The sequence below is a fragment of the Aquarana catesbeiana genome, linkage group LG01 (genome assembly GCF_042186555.1).
Source record: "Aquarana catesbeiana isolate 2022-GZ linkage group LG01, ASM4218655v1, whole genome shotgun sequence".
NCBI lineage: Eukaryota > Metazoa > Chordata > Amphibia > Anura > Ranidae > Aquarana > Aquarana catesbeiana.
Window position 1 is genome coordinate 631,789,035 of NC_133324.1, and position 21,919 is coordinate 631,810,953.

At 41.4% G+C, this 21,919-nt stretch overlaps 1 protein-coding gene across 2 annotated transcripts in view; it reads right to left on the reverse strand.

The window, feature by feature from the left end:
• MTHFD2L (methylenetetrahydrofolate dehydrogenase (NADP+ dependent) 2 like) overlaps positions 1-21,919 on the reverse strand; it is a 177,292-nt gene that overhangs the window by 153,613 nt on the left and 1,760 nt on the right. Inside the window, exons 2-3 of one of the 2 annotated variants that reach the window (XM_073601026.1) lie at positions 4,401-4,463; positions 3,244-3,440 (exon numbers count right to left, since the gene is read on the reverse strand). In XM_073601026.1, the coding sequence (XP_073457127.1) occupies positions 3,244-3,440; positions 4,401-4,463 (260 nt within the window). The remainder of the gene's footprint in view (positions 1-3,243; positions 3,441-4,400; positions 4,464-21,919) is intronic. The other variant, XM_073601027.1, reaches the window with a different exon arrangement.

Here is a 21,919-nt window from a genome sequence, read left to right on the forward strand (position 1 = left end):
CCCAAACACACTGACCCTTACCGTCAGCAAGTGGGTTATACAGCATAGCATTATTAGATGGTAACCACGAAGAAATGCCTCTCATTGCCCAGAGCTCCTCACTCCATTGATAAACTCAGAATTGCGGTAAATGCTGTTAGCCAGAATGGTTAAGCCAAAAGGGTACACTCTGGAATTGCAGCAGGATATTTGAGTATACATGTGAATGAGAAAAGATGAACTCATTGCGCAGACATCCCAAATAGGAACAAATTTATTCAGCACAAGTTCACAAGTAAAAACTCACACATGAAAAGTAGGTTAAAAGCAGATAAAGAAAGCGACCAGCGCTTCCTACCACTGAGACAGCTGCAGCTCCTCTATCCTCTCCGATGCGTCGCTCGTCCCTAAGCTCCGCCCGATGTTTCATCGCCAGCATGCGTCATCAGGGTCGCACTTTTACTTTTCATGTGTGAGTTTTTACTTGTGAACTTGTGCTGAACATGTATACTCAAATATCCTGCTGCAATTCTGGAGTGTACCCTTTTGGCTTAACCATTCTGGCTAACAGCATTTACCGCAATTCTGAGTTTATCAATGGAGTGAGGAGCTCTGGGCAATGAGAGGCATTTCTTCGTGGTTACCATCTAATAATGCTATGCTGTATAACCCACTTGCTGACGGTAAGGGTCAGTGTGTTTGGGTGATGGGTTCTTTCTCCTTTTACATCTACAGAGATTTATTATGAACTGATTCAGATTGCCTAAAACCTGGAATTTTTTTTGGTTCAATTTATGGACTTTTTGAATATGATCTTTCTATAGCGCTACACCTATACCCCACACAAATGTGGTATTGCCATACTTGGGAGGAGTAGCAGAAGGTATTTTGGGGTGTAATTTGTGGTATGCATATGCTGTGTGAGAGAAATGACTTGTTAATATGACAATTTTGTGAGAAAAGAAAAAAAAAGAGAAAAAGAAAATATTTATTTTGCAAAGAATTGTGGGGAAAAAATCACAACTTAAAAAAACTCACCATGCCTTTTACTAAATACCTTGGACTGTCTACTTTCTAAAAAGGAGTCATTGGGGGATATTTGTACTGGCCTGGCTTGTTAGGGTCTCTCTCAAGAAATGAGATAGGCCGTCAGTACATCAGGTGTGATCAATTTTTAATGATTGGCACCATAGGAGACGCTATAACTTTCACCAAATAATTTACACTGATTTGGGTTATTTTTACCAAAGATATGTAACATTATAAATTTTGGCCAAAATGTATGAAGAAAAACTACTAATTTGCTAAATTTTATAACAGAATCTAAAAAAAAATGTGGTCTTTTTTTTGGCGCAAAAAATAAAAAACCCAGAGGTGATTAAATACCACCAAATGAAAGCTCTATTTTTGTGAAAAAAAGGATAAACATTTCATATGGGTACAGTGTTGCTTTCATATTGCAGAAAGAGAAGTACATGCAATCACTGTTAGTGTGATTGTAGTCTAGCTACAATAGCATACAGGCAGACTGTGATAGATTTGTTAAAAGAAATAGACATGCCTCTAGACTACCAATATGCCGAATGCCTGGAGTTCAGATTTAGAGTGAGTTTGCAAACTTAACAAAAGTTTGGGTATCGAATCCAAATGTTACAAAAATAGTAATATCAATTTTCTAGGCTAATAGGCATGATTGTACAACAAATGACATGGAGGGTTGGGCACTGGCCTGAGTAACATGCACTAAAGCCTGGCCTGTTTGATGGGGATCATCAATTTTAATAATTCTTAAAGGTAAAATTAAAAAATGCTACATATTAAAAATACTCAAAGGGCAAAATAAAAATGTAAAGTGTATTTTAATAACCTGCCTGTAAAGTGGCACATCTTTTTAATATATACAAGCTACTGCAGCAAAACGGATATTTAAATTGCTGGTAAAGGATAGTTCCCAGTTACTTATTTTTTTTTTTTTTTTAACAAAGCAACCAGGCCCCTTTTCCTAGATGAGAGTCTGGTAAAGATGTCAATAAGGGACTCCGCCAAAAAAAAATACAGCATGGAGTTCCCCCTAAAAATATATACCAAACCCTTATTCTTAATGAGGGTCTGGTATGGGTATCAAGGGGAACCCCATGCAAAAAAAGAAAAAGAAATGGGGTGTGGTCCCCCAAATTCCATATAGACCCTTGCAGGGATTTTAAGGCTACCACACATTAGCGATAGCTCCCCAAGCTGGTATCTGGGATTTAAACACATGGGTGAGGATATTGGCTGACATCATTGGCTAAAAAGGGTCTTGCAATATTCGGTCAATGTCATTAACCAAAAATGGTCTTGTGGCCATATTTGGTCAGTGATGTAACGCTATCCCTTCCTACTTCTTTACATGGCAAGGGATTCCCAGCCATGAATGGGCAGGGTGATGTCACTGGTTGCTAAGGATGCAACAACACAGGATACACACCGAAGCATTGACAGCGGAAAAAGGAAGCTGTTCTACATAGTAGCAGCAAAAAAATCTCTACTATATATAGTGTTCAGCTCCCACCAAACAGGCTAAAAGTTTAGCGTTTGAATAAAAATCCAGACTGAGCTGGGATCTCCTCCCTATTCTAGACTAGAAAACTGATTTTTGCTGGTATCAAGAATTAAATTTTAAGGCTAGGTTCACACTTATGCGAATTGGATATGGAATTACCCCCGCATACAATTCGCATAACAAGAGGCACCTCTGGGGCAGCCGCGGTCCACAGTGGAAAAGGGTCCTGTGCATTTTTGGCTCCATTTCAGGTCCGAATTCAGGCAAAGATTCAGACCTGATTCGCACCTGAAATGGAGAACAAGAACGCACCAAACCCCCTGCTGCGAGCCACGTCCGCATCTAGTGTGAACTTGGCCTTATATTTATAAAAATGAACAAGACATCTGTTAGTAGATGTGATGGTTGTTTGGGCAAATTGTTATAGAAAGCCCAATAAACTGTAAATGTATTCAAAAAATGTATTTTATTGACAAAGCAGAGACTCTTAGCCTAGACAAAGAAAATACATCTACACAATTTAAACATACATGGAGCATCTAGTCTTACTATTGTGATAAATTGCACACTATTGAAGCCACGCTTATGTGATGTTCATGTTCTGTAAGCAGTCAGTATAATGGTTGTCAAAGAGAACTGACAATTTTAGAAGGTGACGCATACATAATTTTACATGATTTCAACCACAGAACTAAAATCTTTGAATTTCATAAATGCATTACCTACAGTACTTGCAGCTTTGATCTTATTCTTGACATAGGTGTGACTTGCTTGGTCATCTCCCACCAGTATCACACTGAGATGAGGCCTTTGGTTGCCAAGGAACAACCAGGATTCTACATCCTTCTGGATCTCTTTTTTAATTTCTTTGGCAAGGTTGGTTCCTGAGATAATTTGCGCTTTGGACCTGCAGAACATCCTAAATTGTAAAACAAAAAATTACTATATTTTATTTTTTTCCTGTATAAATCGTCAGTCGCTTGGTTGCTTTATGTCGGTCACCTTACTAGACAAGGTTTTAAAGGTTTTAAAGGGGAAAGACAAGGTTTTAAAGGGGAACTGCAGGCTAAATTTGAGGGCACATAGGTGTTTATTTACTAAACTCAAATAGACTGTCACTTTGCAAGAATAGTTACACTATGCAAAGAAAATTATCCCCAGAGCTTAGTTAATGATGTGAAGCTCTGCTTACTTCCATCATCCAATCATGTGCAAACAAGCAGTGCTGTTTTTTTGTATTTTCCTTGCATGGGAGCGGTATTCTTTGCGAAGTGAAATTTTACCACATTCACTAAGAACAGTGCAACTTTCCTTGCAAACTAAACAGCCTATTTTCCTTTAGTAAATAGTAAATCAGTAAATCAACCCCACAGTATCTATGTGGAAAGGGGGACCTTTACACATAACAGGTCAACAAAAGAAACTGAAATTTAATGAAAAACAAGTGAGATGTAAAACCCTTCAGAACCCTTCAGGGGACATGGTATTTATATGGTATACGTTAAGTTCAATATTGGCATCTTTAGGTGTTTATTTTCTGTATTTTATCAAAGATGTCTCAAAAAACAATTTGGTGGAGGGGGAGAAAGAGAAAGATTAGAAACGAGGGGTGAAATACCTAATTACCTTCTTCTTCCCCTTTAAAATATTAATATTATTTTCCTACGTTTTTTCTTTTTACTATTCATATTTATACTTTTTTTGTTTTTACTTATTTTGTTCATTCATTTTTTAGCAATTCATTAAAAATACGCAAATAAAAATGTGAAACTAACATAAAAAATAGTTTCATGTAAACTCACGTTTCTCTTTGAATTGTATTATTTTTTGAGGGGTACTAAATTACCATATAATAAATTGTTAGATTGTCTTACTGAACCTTGATGTTTGCAGCCCACAGGACAGGAATTCCTTGGAGCTTCTGCTTGATTGAACTGCCATTCTATAATATGAAAGCAAAGATAAGCGATCAGATCTCTGTAGTTAATAAATCACGTCTGAGCAAAATCTTGCCATAGATAAAACAGTGAATGCGAGATCATCAGTGGATATCTTTACCATTACATATTAAGTGACTTTACAGCTTTAAGAAAATTAAATTGAACGTTATCTTTTGCATAGATTTTCACTAAATATTTAAAATGATACATTATCATTGGCCCCACAGAAGTGCTAGCTTTGGAGATTCTGGTCTACTTAACAGGCAAAAGCTGTTTAAGCTGATAACACCTATTCGATTACAGTTACATTCCTGCTGACATTATAACAGATTGTATTTATCTCTTATATTTTAGTGGAATTCCAAATGATGTACATGTTCCTGTTTATCTGCTGCCCCAGCCTTTCTTTTAGTAATGACTATAATCATAGAACAAAACCATCACCATAAATCAAGTGGCTCTAGAACAGATGAGGGAAAAAGGAAGGTCATCTGTACTTTAGCATTTCTAAACAGCAGAATCATTTGTATTATCAAAGTTTCACAGCTTGGGTTGTAAGAATAACCACGGTTACTTACTATTGTGATGGTATGCAAGGTGAGATACACGATAATATTTATATTTCACCTCACATTCGTTTCATTGTAAGGGACTGAACCGGAATCCGGCCCGGTTCTTCTAGCCTCTGTGGCAGGCTGGGTTCCGGTCCGGATGTTCGGGTCCACTGGAGTCCACAGTCAGCTGGACTTTAAATATCCAGGAAGAGCACAGCAGGTGGCTCTGGTTTTGAGACTCAGGAAGGAACCTGAGTGAGAGGAGCTCTGGGTGTTGGACTAAAAGGTTTGCTTTTCCACATGTTTTGTGGGTGACGGGAGACTATTTGTTTAGTTAGCGCCAGACGGCATGGATTTAATTTACTGTTTGTTTTTATTTTACAAACCTCCTGCAAATAAACCTGGCATCCGCCAGATTTTTAAGAAAGTGCCCGATTGCTGACCGTCATTCAGAAAAGCTGATCCCCACAAGCTAATTTCCGAAAAATATGAAAGAATGGGAATCCCGTCAGGATAGGAATATAGTAGTACTCACCACATATATTAAAGGGGTGTGATCAAAAAACTATATATGAAAAGGAAAAATAAAAATAAAAAACTAAATGACCAAGGCAGACCAAACAGTGTAAACTACAAAAAGTTTATTAAGCTATGCAAAGCTTAATACATAGGGGTGTGCTATCTATTGGGGTAGGGAGGAACCTCCCCCACTTGCAGGCTTCCTCGCTTTTCTAGGAGGGATTATATACTGTTTACAGGGAGGGTACAGATAGATTGGTGGGATCCCCTACCAGTATTCCCACCATATCTGTCTCTTAGGGGTGGTTGTGTACTATTTTTTCTGTGTTCAGCTTTGCATAGCTTAATAAACTTTTTTATAGTTTACTCTGTTTGGTGTGCCTTGGTCATTTAGTTTTTTATTTTTATTTTTCCTTTCCACAAGCTAATTTCCCCACACGTGGTGGAGAATGCGGGCAATTTCTGAAGATGAGATAAAAGAAAAGAATTGCCCTAGGTGTGTAAACTATATATAAAAACGTGAAGGGAGTCCTGCTGCTGTACACTATAACCCCAATATAAGGGCACAGAAGATAGATATAAATGGAAAGTGCAGCACTGGACATATGACATAAATATATGTGACCAGTGATAAGTTAATAAATCAAATGACAAACAGTGAGTAACATCCAATCACTAATAACAGATCTACAAATATATATCAATTAAGTGCTCGTAAATATTTTCAAAGAAATAAATAATTATTAAAAAATTAATAAACTCATATGATCAAATTGAAAGTGAAATAAAGTCCAAAAATATGATATGTTTGGTATTCAATGCGAGACCCGGGGTCAATATCCCACCGCTAGTGCTGCCCACCACCTGGTGATGAAGTAATGGAGGCTTACCAGAAAGCCTGCGACCGCCCTTATTCAGGGGGGTCAAAATAGGCTTAGTAGAGAGATGTAGAACACAGAGGGTATGCTTCGAAAGACACCGCTGAGAAAAACACCAACCTCCTTCATGGACAACCAGTTAGCAACATCTTGAAGCACTTCATAAGGTGTAGTCCCAGGATCGCTTTGCATAGAGCAGTTAATAATTGCTTCCACGAATCCAGCAAAGGTGATCCATAAGTGCCAAAAGAGAAAACAAGACTCCCACTAGTGTAGAAAACTTTGGATGAAATTCTCCACAGCTCCACAGCTGTTAGAACCCCAAAAGGCCTATTTTGATCTATAACCAGATCAGGCCCGGGACTATGAGACTCTAAAGACAGAGATACTCACATGCTTGGGTATCACCATGGCAGTCCGGGCCCAGTGCGTGCATCAGTGGTCATACTCCAGCAACAAGCCACCCCGTTCACAAATGTTTGACCTGGTCCACCTCACCAGGAAGTGGTTGCAGCCAGAGACCTTGACAAGCCCTCAGATCATGGAACGTGTGGTAATGGACCGGTACCTGCATGGGCTCCCTGCTGCCCTGAGGAAGTGGGTCGGTCAGGGGGACCCCAAAACTGCAACCCAGCTGGTGGACCTAGTGGAGAGGTACACTGCCACTGAGGACTTGGTGAACCCATCTACGCCCCACTTTGGTGTCTCTAGGGGTGCAAGATCGCCCAGCGGTTCTGGTAAGACTGTTCTGGGGTTAAAGAGCACGGGGAAGGTGGATAAGACTGTTGTTACAGCTGATGAGACTGTGGGTCCTAGACCTAGAGACTGGCCAAAGAAGCCAGGAAGGTCTTTGGGGCCTTTAAGAGGACTGGGGGTAGGTCACATACGGGCATATTGCGGCAAACTGACCTATAGCTGATGAACCTAAGCAATGTGATTATGCTTTTATGAAAAGACGCATTTCTCTGTTTGCACAGGTCGCATGTACTGCCTCATGTCAGAGTCGCATTGAAAAACAGATGTGTGTTATTTCAGAGGATGGAAAGCCATTCACAGCCTTGCTAGACTCTGGTAGTGTGGTGACCCTAGTCAGGAATGATTGTGTGAACCCCACAAAACTACACCCCAGTACTATTGGGGTAATTTGCATCCATGGGGACACTCGGGACTACCAGACAGCGGTGGTTGAGGTTGATACCCCCTGGGGCAGTATAACACATTCAGTGGGGGTGGTACCTTCACTGCTTCATGAAGCTTTAGAGGTGAGAGATTTTCCCCATTTTTGGAATTTATGGGAGAGCAAAGGGAGGCTGGTAGATAGAGCTCCCCCTGCTGGGGAAGCATGGGAACTCTCACCAGACCCTTTTTGCCAAAGGGAAGGGGAGGCTGTTGGTGGGATCGAGGAAGCCGGAGATCCTCTTCCTTTCCCTGTCATGGTTGGGGAGCCGGAGGACCTAGAAGCTAGCTCTCAGCCTGAGGGTAACGAACAGGAAACCCCCTCTGACCCTGACATTGAGAGTAGCCAAAATGTTGTAACCGACTTAGAGGTCAGGAGAGAGGATTTCTGTACCGAGCAACTGCAAGAGACCACCCTCATGAGAGCCAGGGAAAACGTTAAGATGTTGGACGGGGAACCGGTGGATCCTAATTGGGTGGTGTCTTTCCCCTACATGGCTGTTAAAAACAATTTATTGTATCTAGTGATAAAACATGGAGAGGACGAAGTAGAACAGCTACTGGTTCCCAAACCCTCCAGTAGGGTGGTGCTAGACTTGGCCCATGGTCATGTAATGGGGGGACATCTCGGTATCGAAAAAACCAGGGAGAGAATCGCCCAGATGTTTTTCTGGCCTGGGTTGCATGCAGATGTCAAGGAGTACTGCAAATCATGCCCCGAGTGCCAAATGTCGGCACCGTCACCCCATTTTCACAGCCCTCCTGTCCCTCTACCAATAATCGAGGTCCCCTTTGAGAGGATTGGCATGGACCTGGTGGGGCCGGTTGTGAAATCTGCCCGTGGTCACCAGCATATTCTGGTGATCATAGACTATGAAACGCGCTATCCTGAGGCCATACCCTTGCGCAACACCTCCGCTAAGGCTATCGCCAAGGTATTGGTTTAAGTGTTTAGTCGGGTGAGGATCCCAAAAGACATCTTAACCAATCAGGGCACCCCATTTATGTCTAGGGTTACCAAGGAACTGTGTAGATTATACAAAATCTCCCATCTCTGTACTTCTGTCTACCACCCCCAAACGGATGGTCTGGTTGAAAGATTTAATAAAACCTTGAAAAGTATGCTGAAAAAGGTGGTCGACAAGGAGAAACTGGGATTGTTTGCTACCATATCTCATGTTTGCCATACGTGAGGTTCCGCAGGCATCTACAAGCTATTCCCCCTTTGAGCTTTTGTATGGTAGACATCCCAGGGGGCTGCTAGATGTCGCCAAAGAAACGTGGGAAGAGCAGGCCACCCCATATAGAAGCATCATAGAACATGTCTCCTTGATGCAGGATCAAATCACAGCTGTCCTGCCCCTGGTGACATATGGAACATATGGAGCGAGCTCAGGAGGCCCAGAGGAGGGTCTGTGCCCGGGGTGCCAAGGTCCGTACATTCAGCCCCGGGGACAGTGTTAGTACTGGTTCCCACGGTGGAAAGTAAGTTCCTAGCCAAGTGGAAGGGTCCCTTTGAGGTTGTCGAAAGGGTGGGGGAGGTAAACTACAAAGTCTACCAGCGAGGGAAAAGGAAACCACACCAAATTTACCATGTGAATCTCTTAAAGCCCTGGAAGGACAGAGAGACTTTACTGGCCATGTCCACGCCTCTAACAGACCAGGTACCGGTGACACCTGATGTCCCCATAACAGATACCCTATCTGTGGCACAACAAAGTGACGTTAGGGCATTTGTGCATAAAAATAGAGACTTTTTCTCCCCCTTACCCGGACTGACCAACATGATCCAACATGACATAGTGACAGAACCAGGGGTTCGCGTAAATGTAAAACCATATAGAATCCCAGAGGCCAGACGAGAGGCAATGGTGAAGGAAATAAAAAGTATGTTAGAGTTGGACGTGATAGAAGAGTCCCACAGTGAGTAGTTGAGCCCCATAGTGCTGGTCCCAAAACCTGATGGTACTATTAGGTTTTGTAACAACTTCAGGAAACTCAACAGTGTGTCCAAGTTCGATGCGTACCCGATGCCCCGGGTCGACGAACTCGTGGATAGGTTAGGACAGGCTCGCTATATAACGACCCCAGACCTAACGAAAGGCTATTGGCAAATACCGCTAACTGAATCGGCCAAGGAGAAGACTGCATTTTCCACTCCTGAGGGCTCGTTTCAGTAAAAGCGGATGCCTTTTGGTCTGCACGGAGCCCCTGCTTCATTCCAGCGAATGATGGACAAAGCCTTGAGACCACATCGCCCGTATGCAGCTGCATATTTGGACGATGTGGTCATCCACAGCCCAGATTGGGAATCGCACCTGCTCCGTGTACAAGCGGTGATAGATTCCCTTAGGGAAGCAGGTCCCCCGGGGTAAGATTTGTTGTCAGCCAAGTCATGGGCTGAGATGAGCAGGGATGCCAAATTGATATATTTGCCCTCTAATATATCCTTCCTGACACTGGCCAGGACAAGATGAGCGAGGAGGACGATAGGTGTACAGCCTGGTGTACCTGCAGAAGCAGAAGCTGTCATCGGGACCAAGACCAGATCAGGGAGGGCCGTGGGTGGGAGAACTTCCAAAAGTGTGACTCTGGTCAGGACATCTGAAATTGTTGCGATTAAGAAGGAGACCAGAGAATGCAGCTGGGAAATGGCCCCGGAGATGGATTGCAGGGATGCCTGCTGGGTGCTGGGCCCGGCTGCAGCTGGAGGCGGGAAGAGGAGCCTGAAAAGCTCTGCCTTCCTGGACGTAGCAGGAAAGGTAATATCCCTGCACATCAGAAATGAGTTTGGGGATGGTCCATCCCCTGAGGGACTGTACGCTGCCGCGCCCTGAGCCCGCAGAGGGTGACAGAGGGGCAGGTGTGGAGTCCTTGCTGCCAGCCTGTGACATGGCTCGGGCTAGAAAACAAAAGGCGGTAGTGCTCATGTTAGGAAGAGACATAGCCGTAGGATAGAGAGCAAAGTTGTAAAGAGAGAACTCGGAGAGGAAGAAAAAGGAGAAGTACAGGAAAAGGAATGATAGGCGTAGACAGAAGCTGACAGTGTTCTGTTGTGGCAGAACTATGTAGAGTGAAAATTTAGGAAACTCAGAAGAGTGCGAGGCGACCAAGGTGGGCCAGAAGGTGACTGGCCAGATAACCGATAGCTCCGGTGCCGGTTAGTGGCAAGCACAAACCTAAAGATCACAACCCCAGGGTGTACTGGGGCAAGAAGATGAAGTCTGGTACGGCCTACGTAGGAATGTTGCGGTCTGTAGTGGGTGACGTATGCTCGGCCTGCTAACACTTGCACTGCCAGCAGGCTTACTGTTAAGCTACCTTGTCTGCGAGGTGAAGGGGCGTCCTTCGAAAATAGAGTGTCATGTATAGACATATGTGACAGAAAACGAATGCCTGGAGAGCATGTCCAATGATGTACAGTCGGGTCCATAAATATTGGGACATCGACATTATGCTAATCTTTTTGGCTCTATACACCACCACAATGGATTTGAAATGAAACGAACAAGATGTGCTTTAACTGCAGACTTTCAGCTTTAATTTGAGGGTACTTACATCCAAATCAGGTGAACGGTGTAGGAATTACAAAAGTTTGTATATGTGCCTCCCACTTTTTAAGGGACCAAAATTAATGAGACAATTGGCTGCTCAGCTGTTCCATGACCAGGTGTGTGTTATTCCCTCATTATCCCATTTACAAGGAGCAGATAAAAAGTCCAGAGTTCATTCAAGTGTGCTATTTGCATTTGGAATCTGTTGCTCTCAACTCTCAATATGAGATCCAAAGAGCAGTCACTATCAGTGAAGCAAGCCATCATTAGGCTGAAAAAACAAAACAAACCTGTCAGAGAGATAGCAAAAACATTAGGTGTGGCCATCCTTAAAAAGAAAGAAAGCACCGGTGAGCTCAGCAATACCAAAAGACCCAGAAGACCACGGAAAACAACTGTGGTGGATGACAGAAGAATTATTTCCCTGGTGAAGAAAACACCCTTCGCAACAGTTGGCCAGATCAAGAACACTCTCCAGGAGGTAGGTGTATGTGTGTCAAAGTCAACAATCAAGAGAAGACTTCACTTAAGTGAATACAGAGGGTTCACCACAAGATGTAAACCATTGGTGAGCCTCAAAAACAGGTACAATGTAAAATTGAGGGCGCTCTGGACAACAGGACTAAGCAGGCAATGTTTATATAAGACCAGGGGTCCGGTGGTGGTCATGGTGATTCTTCAACACTAAGGGCAGCAGCTTTGAAAGTGGAAGCAAACTCTAAAAAACACAAGCAGAAAAAAAGGCGCCTCTAAGTGCAGAAGATTAAAATATTTAATATCTTCAGCGGGATTAAAAACACTTACAAGATCAGAAAGTAAAATAAGCATAACATTGTTGATGGTAAGAGCGATCCAGCATCAGGAGGGTCCGCAGCTTGTTGTAAGACTCCCAGGACTGTGGGTAAGTAGCGGCAGGGACTCCAATGAAGTTACCAGCAGATGTTGGAAGATCCTTGAGATGCCGATGGAGGTCACACGATCCGAGTCTAGGGAAAACGATGATCCCGGAAGTGACATCGGCGGTGAGGGACAGCAACCAGCGTGGAACAGATGTAGTCATCAAAAAGGTACGCGTTTTGGAACTGCTATTGGTTCCTTTTTCAACCTATGGCTACAGGTATACCCATGCATAATTTATACTCTCTGGGCCAGCTGTGAGCGGGGACAAGGGCGGGAGGAAGTAGGAAATGGTGTATGGCATTTTCACAAGGACATGAATCATCAGAATAATGCTAAATACACTATTGATGAAAACAACATTGATAAAAGGGTAGGTAAACAAGTGGAGGAAGAAATGTAAGAAAATATGTATAAATAAATAATTAAAATATATATATAAAAATATATATAAAAAAAAGTATAGAAATATATTGTAAGAAACACTAGAATAGTATGTATATGTCCTCACAAAGGGAGATGTTAAGTAACCAGTCAAGTAATAGATAAACTAAAAAAAATAAAATATAAAAAAAGGAATAAAAAATGAACAAATAAACACAGTTGATATGCATGCTCGAGAGGAAATATATTGTAAGAAACACTGGAATATTATGTATATATCCTTACAAATGGAAATGTTAAATAACCAGCAGCGATCAGTCAAGTAATAGATAAACCAAAAAGAAATAAAAATAAAATATAAAGGAATAAGAAATGAACAAATAAATGCAGTTGATATGCGTGCTCGAGAGGAAATATGTTGTAAGAAACACTGGAATATTATGTATATATCCTCACAAATGGAGATGTTAAATAACCAGCAGCGATCAGTCAAGTAGTAGATAAACTAAAAAGAAAAAAAAAATTAAAATAAAAAGGAATAAGAAATGAACAAATAAACGCAGGTGATATGCGTGTCCGAGAGAAAATATATTGTAAGAGACACTGGAATACTACGTATATATCCTCACAAATGGAGATGTTAAATAACCAACAGCGATCAGTCAAGTAATAGATAAACTAAAAAGAAATGCAATAAAAAGGAATAAGAAATGAACAAATAAACGCAGGTGATATGCATGCTCGAGAGGATATAAATTATCATCTATGAGCAAGGGAGAAACAGATATATTGGAGGGCACTAAGAATATATCCACGCAGATGGAAATGTTAGTTCACCAACAACAAACAATCAGGTAATAGAAAAAAAGAAAAAGAAAAAAAATGAATATATATATATATATATATATATATATATATATATATATATATATGAAAATCAAATGAACAATAAGATGGAGGCACATGTGATAAGAGTGCTGAAAAGGATATGAATTATCATGTGCGAACACATATGATATATGTGCGCAATGACATATAGACGTACCAATAGAACCTCTGGAGATGGAGATGAAAACTATATGAGGGTTAAAAAATAGCACTAATTTCAAAATCCTCATTTAACCATTCAGGGGCCAAAACATTCAACGAGAAGATCCAGTACAAGGGCTTTCACACTTGCTCCTCTGACCATGTTGTCTACTGCCTGACATGCCCTTGTGGCCTTTTCTACGTTGGGCGAACCATCTGGCCACTACGGAAACGTTTTGGTGAACATCGCCGTTTCATCACTGGTAGACTGGATAATCAAAGTGTCCCCAGGTATTACCTCGAATATCACGATAAATCCACTGATGGCCTTAGGGTCATCGAGGCAATGCCTAGGGACCTCCCTCCAGCTGAGCGTTTTAGGAGGCTTTGTCATAGAGAAATGTACTGGATCTTCTCGTTGAATGTTTTGGCTCCTGGAGGGTTAAATGAGGATTTTGAAATTCTTTAAACCTCTATAGTTTTCATCTCCATCTCCAGAGGTTCTATTGGTACGTCCATATGTCATTGCGCACATATATCATATGTGTTCGCAGATGATAATTCATATCCTTTTCAGCACTCTTATCACATGTGCCTCCACCTTATTGTTCATTTGATTTTTCTCTCTCTCTATATATATATATATTTTTTTTTTTTCTCTTTTTTTCTATTACCTGATTGTTTGTTGCTGGTGAACTAACATTTCCATCTTTGTGGATATATTCTTAGTGCCCTCCAATATATCTGTTTCTCCCTTGCTCATAGATGATAATTTATATCCTCTCGAGCACGCATATCACTTGCGTTTATTTGTTCATTTCTTATTCCTTTTTATTTTAATTTTTTTTTTCTTTTTAGTTTATCTACTACTTGACTGATCTCCCTTGCTCATAGATGATAATTTATATCCTCTCGAGCACGCATATCACCTGCGTTTATTTGTTCATTTCTTATTCCTTTTTATTTGTTCATTTCTTATTCCTTTTTATTTTATTTATTTTTTTTTATTTTTAGTTTATCTACTACTTGACTGATCGCTGCTGGTTATTTAACATCTCCATTTGTGAGGACATATACATAATATTCCAGTGTTTCTTACAATATATTTCCTCTCGAGCATGCATATCAACTGCCTTTATTTGTTCATTTCTGATACCTTTATATTTTATTTGTATCTATTACTTGACTGATCGCTGCTGGTTACTTAACATCTCCATTTGTGAGGACATATACATACTATTCCAGTGTTTCTTACATATTTACATATTTTCTTATATTTCTTCCTCCACTTGTTTACCTACCCTTTTATCAATTGTTTTCACCAATAGTGTATTTAGCATTATTCTGATGATTCATGTCTTTGTGAAAATGCCATACACCATTTCCTACTTCCTCCTGCCCTTGTCCCCACCCACAGCTGGCCCAGAGAGTGTAAATTATGCATGGGTATACTTGTATCCATAGGTTGAAAAAGGAACCTATAGCAGTTCCGAAACGCGTCCCTTTTTGATGACTACATTCGTTCCAAGCTGGATGCTGTCCCTCACCGCCGACGTCACTTCCGGGATCTTCGTTTTCCCTAGACTCAGATCGTGTGACCTCCATCGGCATCTCCAGGATCTTCCAACATCTGCTGGCAACTTCATTGGAGTCCCTGCCGCTACTTATCCACAGTCCTGGGACTCTTACAACAAGCTGCGGACCCTCCTGATGCTGGATCGCTCTTACCATCAACGATGTTATGCTTATTTTACTTTCTGATCTTGTAAGTGTTTTTAATCCCACTGGGGATATTAAATATTTTAATCTTCTGCACTTAGAGGTGCCTTATTTTCTGCTTGAGCCTCAAAAACAGGAAGGCCAGATTAGAGTTTGCCAAACAACATCTAAAAAGCCTTCACAGTTCTGGAACAACATCCTATGGACAGATGAGACCAAGATCAACTTGTACCAGAGTGATGGGAAGAGAAGAGTATGGAGAAGGAAAGGAACTGCTCATGATCCAAAGCATACCACCTCATCAGTGAAGCATGGTAGTGGTAGTGTCACGGCGTGGGCATGTATGGCTGCCAATGGAACTGATTCTCTTGTATTTATTGATGATGTGACTGCTGACAAAAGCAGCAGGATGAATTCTGAAGTGTTTCGGGCAATATTATCTGCTCATATTCAGCAAAATGCTTTAGAACTCATTGGACAGGGATGGACAATGACCCAAAGCATACTGCCAAAGCAACTGAAGACTTTTTTAAGGGAAAGAAGTGGAATGTTATGCAATGGCCAAGTCAATCACCTGACCTGAATCCGATTGAGCATGCATTTCATTGCTGAAGACAAAACTGAAGGGAAAATGCCCCAAGAACAAGCAGGAACTGAAGACAGTTGCAGTAGAGGCCTGGCAGAGCATCACCAGGGATGAAACCCAGCGTCTGGTGATATCTATGCGTTCCAGACTTCAGGCTGTAATTGACTGCAAAGGATTTGCAACCAAGTATTAAAAAATGAAGGTTTGATGGATGATTGTTAATCTGTCCCATTACTTTTGGTCCCTTAAAAAGTGGGAGGCACATATACAAACTGTTCTAATTTGTACACCGTTCACCTGATTTGGATGTAAATACCCTCAAATTAAAGCTGAAAGTCTGCAGATAAAGCACATCTTGTTTGTTTCATTTCCAATCCATTGTGGTGGTCTATAGAGTCAAAAAGATTAGAATTGTGTCAATGTCACATTATTTATGGACCTGACTGTATGTGAAGTAACAGTATAGTGCAAGGGTGCTGCAGAGTGATGTGATAGAGAAACCGTGAACTACGCATCTGACTGACGCTCTAGTAGCAAGGTCCTGGTTAGGATCGAAACTTGGTCAACCGGGAATACCTGCAGTAGTGGTGACATAAGTGCAACAAGATTTTTTTTTTTTTTTTTAACTCCCCCTTTTTGTGCCCTTTGTATGCGACTAGCCCTGGTGAAGATGCAATCATTGCAATTGTTTTTTGTTTTTATTTACCTGGGAAATAACATCCAACCTGGTACAGGATGGAACCTGAACTCGACTGACCTGAGGGAGAAAGACAGACGAAAAATAATGAGTGGCTCGTATAAATGCCACTGGAGACGAGTGGCTGATTAAGTGCCACTAAAATGAAGTGTGGCTGTGTGAGTGGCACTGAGTGTGCTTGCAGCGATTTGCAAGAAGTTATGTTGAGATGTGTACTTGCAGCGTTTGCAAGGAGTTTAGGCTGAGATGCATGTTTGCAGCCTAGCAAATGGGTAACTGCTGAGATGCGTGTACTTACAGCGATTGCAAGGAGTCTATGCTGAGAAGCCTGTTTGTAGCAAATGCAATGGGTATATGCTGAGATATGTGTTTTGCAGCGATTGCTAGATAGATGCGTATTCTTGCAATGATTGCAACAAAGGTAACCTACTGATAGGCGAAAAGAAAAGGATAGCAGAAATAGTATGTGTAGGAACGAACTGTGAAAATAGCATACATAACGGATCGTAGATTTATGACAGGGAGTGTTACGAATTGGTGTGTGGAATACTCGTGATGCGAACCGTTGTGCCACCGGTGCGACTAGGTTCGGTTTGGAGTGTGATGCATGTAGCTGCTGATGTAATCCGAATGGTTAAGAACATTGATATGAATAATGAATCGTAGGGTATGGTACGAACCGATACGAATGATACGACAAGGGGGTTACGAATCTGTGACACTGAGCAAGACTTGATTGACAAACCACGAATAAGCAACCACAATATACTGTATTTGGAACAACAGACCGCAATGAGCTGAAGAGTCGGCCTAGTGACATAATGAATTGTGCACTGGGACCGACAGAGAATGGTCAGCTTAAATACAGATATATATATATATATATATATATATATATATATATATATATATATATATATATATATATATATATATATATATATATATATATATATATCACAGTATCTCACAAAAGTGAGTACATAATTTTTGTAAATATTTTATTCTATCTTTTCATGTGACAATATTCGGTTTCCCCACAAACCTTCAGCTTTTGGGACACTAGTTGTCAGGACATTTTCCTTGTTGTTTATACTTAGTTGTCCTTCACCAGACCAACCGCTTATTGATACCATCATTATTATTTTCTGTTTGAGATTTATCTTTATATTTTCACCAGTGTTTTGATATTTTTCAGATTCACATGCTTAGATCATTCACATGTTTATTCACATGTTTTTTCAATATCACTATTTCTTTACAATTTTTTGATATCTAGCTGTTTCACACAGCTTCCATTAGCGCTACATTCACATTTACCCTGAGTTCACAAATTTTAGTCACATTTATATGTAGCTGCTTTAGCTTTCGCATCTTTTCTAAAATAGCGCAGTTTTATTTCTTTCTCCCATTTTCATGTGACAGCACTGAACAAATTACACTTTGCTACAATGTAAAGTAGTGAGTGTACAGTTTGTATAACAGTGTAAATTTGCTGTCCCCTCAAAATAACTCAACACACAGCCATTAATGTCTAAACCAATGGCAACAAAAGTGAATACACCCCTAAGTGAAAATTTCCAAATTGGGCCAATAAGCCATTTTTCCTCCCCGGTGTCAAGTGACTCGTTAATGTTACAAGGTCTCAGGTGTGAATGGGGAGCAGGTGTGTTAAATTTGGCGTTGTCGCTCTTACTTCTCTTATACTGGTCACTGGAAGTTTAACATGGCACCTCATGGCAAAGAACTCTCTGAGGATCTGAAAAAAAAATTGTTGCTCTACATAAAGATGGCCTAGGCTATAAGAAGATTGTCAGGACCCTAAAACTGAGCTGCAGCAAGGTGGCCAAGACCATACAGCGGTTTAACAGGTCAGGTTCCACTCAGAACAGGCATCGCCATAGTCGACCAAAGAGGTTGAGTGCACAAGCTCATCGTCATATTCCGAGGTTGTCTTTGGGAAATAGACATATGAGTGCTGCCAGCATTGCTGCAAAGGTTGAAGGGGTGGGGGTTCAGCCTGTCAGTGCTCAGACAATACGCCGCACACTGCATCAAATTGGTCTGCATGGCTGTCATCCCAGAAAGAAGCCTCTTCTAAATATGATGCACAAGAAAGCAGGCAAACAGTTTGCTGAAGACGAGCAGACTAAAGACATGGATTACTGGAACCATAGCCTGTGGTCTGATGAGACCAAGATAAACGTATTTGGTTCAGATGGTGTCAAGCGTGTGTGGCGGCAACCAGGTGAGGAGTACAAAGACAAGTGTGTCCTGCCTACAGTCAAGCATGGTGGTAGGAGTGTCATGGTCTGGGGCTGCATGAGTGCTGCCGGAACTGGGGAGCTACAGTTCATTGAGGGAACCATGAATGCCAACATGTACTGTGACATACTGAAGCAGCGCATGATCCCCTCCCTTTGGAGACTGGGCCGCAGGGCAGTATTCCAACATTATAATGACTCCAAACACACCTCCAAGAGGACCACTGCCTTGCTAAATACCCGAGGTGATGGACTGGCCAAGCATGTCTCCAGACCTAAACCCTATTGAGCATTTGTGGGGCATACTCATACGGAAGGTGGAGGAGCGCAAGGTCTCTAACATCCACCAGCTCCGTTATGTCGTCATGAAGGAGTGGAAGAGGAGTCCAGTGGCAACCTGTGAAGCTCTGGTGAACTCCATGCCCAAGAGTGTTAAGGCAGTGCTGGAAAATAATGGTGGCCACAAAAAATATTGACACTTTGGGCCCAATTTGGACATTTTCACTTAGGGGTGTGCTCACTTTTGTTGCCAGCAGTTTAGACATTAATGCATTAATGGCTGTGTGTTGAGTTAATTTGAGGGGGCAGCAAATTTACACTGTTATACAAGCTGTACACTCACTACTTTACATTGTAGCAAAGTGTCATTTCTTCAGTGTTGTCACATGAAAAGATATAATAAAATATTTACAAAAATGTGAGGGGTGCACTTACTTTTGTGAGATACTGTGTGTGTGTGTGTGTATATATATATATATATATATATATATATATATATATAAACCCTTGTAGTCCTCTTATGTTGTCTACAATCATGCTTTTGTGCCAGAATTTCAGTTTTTAGGCAAAAATATATCTTAAATAATGTTTTTGTAACCCAGCTCTCAATTAGCTTTCATTTTAAAAAAGAGCTTAAGTCACAAAATTGCTATGAGGTCACATTTTTGGCCAAATTGACTTTGCATGTCTCTTCTGGCAAAAACTCTTTCCTCTTTCTTCTAACATCTTTTGTGTGCACTGCCTGAGTAATATACAATTCAAGATCATCCCCAGCATCCGTAAAATGTTAGTAATGGAATTGTGTGCCTGGATGATGTAACCCCATTACGCATACACAGAGGCAAAACAGCGTCCACCTAATAGTACTGAGGAGAAGTGATAAAAGCCTCCTCGCCCAGCTGACAGTAAAGTTCTACATTGACACTGTCAAAAAAAAATTGAATCTATTTGACTAGGGTCCAAGATAACAATATATACTTACCGGCCACTTTATTAGGTACACCTTGCTTGTACTGGGTTGGACCCCTTTTTGCCTTCAGAACTGCCCTAATTCTTCCTGGCATAGATTCAACAAAGGTGTTGGAAACATTCCTCAGAGATTTTGTTCCATATTGGCAGCATCACGCAGTTGCTGCAGATTGGTTGGCTCACATCCATGATGTGGATCTCCCATTCCACCACATCCCAAAGGTGCTCTATTAGATTCAGATCAGGTGACTGTGGAGGCCATTGGAGTGCAGCGACCTCATTGTCATTTTCAAGAAACCAGTTTAAGATTATTTGAGCTTTGTGACATTATGCATTATCTTGCTGGAAGTAGCAATTAGAAGATGGGTACACATGGTCAGCAACAATACTCAGGTAGGCCCTGGGGTTTAAACAATGTTTAGTTGGCACTAAGGGGCCAAAAGTGTGCCAAGAAAATATCCTACACACCATTACATTGCCACCACCAGACTGAACCGTTGATACAAGGCAGGATGGATCCATGCTTTCATGTTGTTCACACCAAATTCTGACCCTACCATCTGAATGTTGCAACTGAAATCGCAACACATCCGACCAGGCAAAGTTTTTCCAATCTTCTATTGTCCAAATTTGATGAGCCTGTGCGAATTGTAGCCCCAGTTTCCTGTTCTTAGCTGACAAGAGGGCACCTGATGTGGTCTTCTGCAGCTGTAGCCCATCTGCTTTAAGGTTTGATGTGTTGTGCATTCAGAGATGGTATTCTGCATACCTTGCTTGTAAGGAGTGGTTATTTGAGTTACTGTTGCCTGTCTACCATCTCAAACCATTCTGCCCATTCTCCTCTGACCTCTGGATATTTTTTCTTCTTTGGACCATTCTCTGTAAATCCTAGAGATGGTTGTGCGTGAAAATCCCAGCAGATCAGCAGTTTTTGAAATACTCAGACCAGCTCATCTGGCACCAACAACCATGCTATGATCAAAGTCACTTAACCACTTGCCGACAGCTGCACACACATATACGTCGGCAGAATGGCTCGTACAGGCAAATGTGCGTACCTGTACGTCCCTTTAAACTAGAGGCTTTGCAAACTGAGACAACAATAAAAAATCTCCTGTGCAAAAGTGTGATATCCTGGATAAAAGGTATAGCGAATGACTCAGCAACACGGTGATATAGCCTCAAGCCTTGCTGCCCTCTCAGGCTGGGGACATCCTGAAGCCACTACAAAGAACAAACAAAAGAGGTTGCACCAGCCTAGTGAATTATCCAGTGATATTTAATAAAAAATAGCTGTCATAAATTAAACTCATAAACAGGAATTAAAATCATTCATCTAGCTACTCATCTGTAGCCCTGCAGTCCTAGGTACAGCAAACTGCAGAGTACAGGGGGACCTCACCGGGGTCCCTCACTGGCTGACACGTTTCGAAGGCTACACCTCAGGGCTCTGAGGAAGAAGGTTTAGTCTTTGAAACACTGTTGTACCTAGGACTACAGGGCTACAGATGAGTACCTGGAAGAGCAATTTTAATTCTTATGTTTGTGAGTATAATTTATGACAGCTATTTCTCATTAAATATCGTGGGATAATGCATTAGGCTGGTGCCCACTCTTTTGTTCTGTTCTTTGCTATGCAAACTGACTCTGCAGCTAGACTGCTCATAGACAAGAGATTTCACACCCAGATTGGCAGACCATGAGAGATCTGTTTGCCATAGTTTTAATCACCCCACCATTGTGCCTGTTGCAACTTTTAATCCTAGCTCAGGCAACATTAAGCTCAAGAGTATGTGTAGTGAACGAATGTAAATTTTCTGTGAAACACATAGGAAAAATGTATGCAAGTTAAAGCATCCACAAAACTTATGCATAGCCTGGTGACTGTGAGATATTTCTCTTCCTCCCATTGCAAACCCCTGTGTAACACAATTCAAGTAAAAGTTGCCTTTT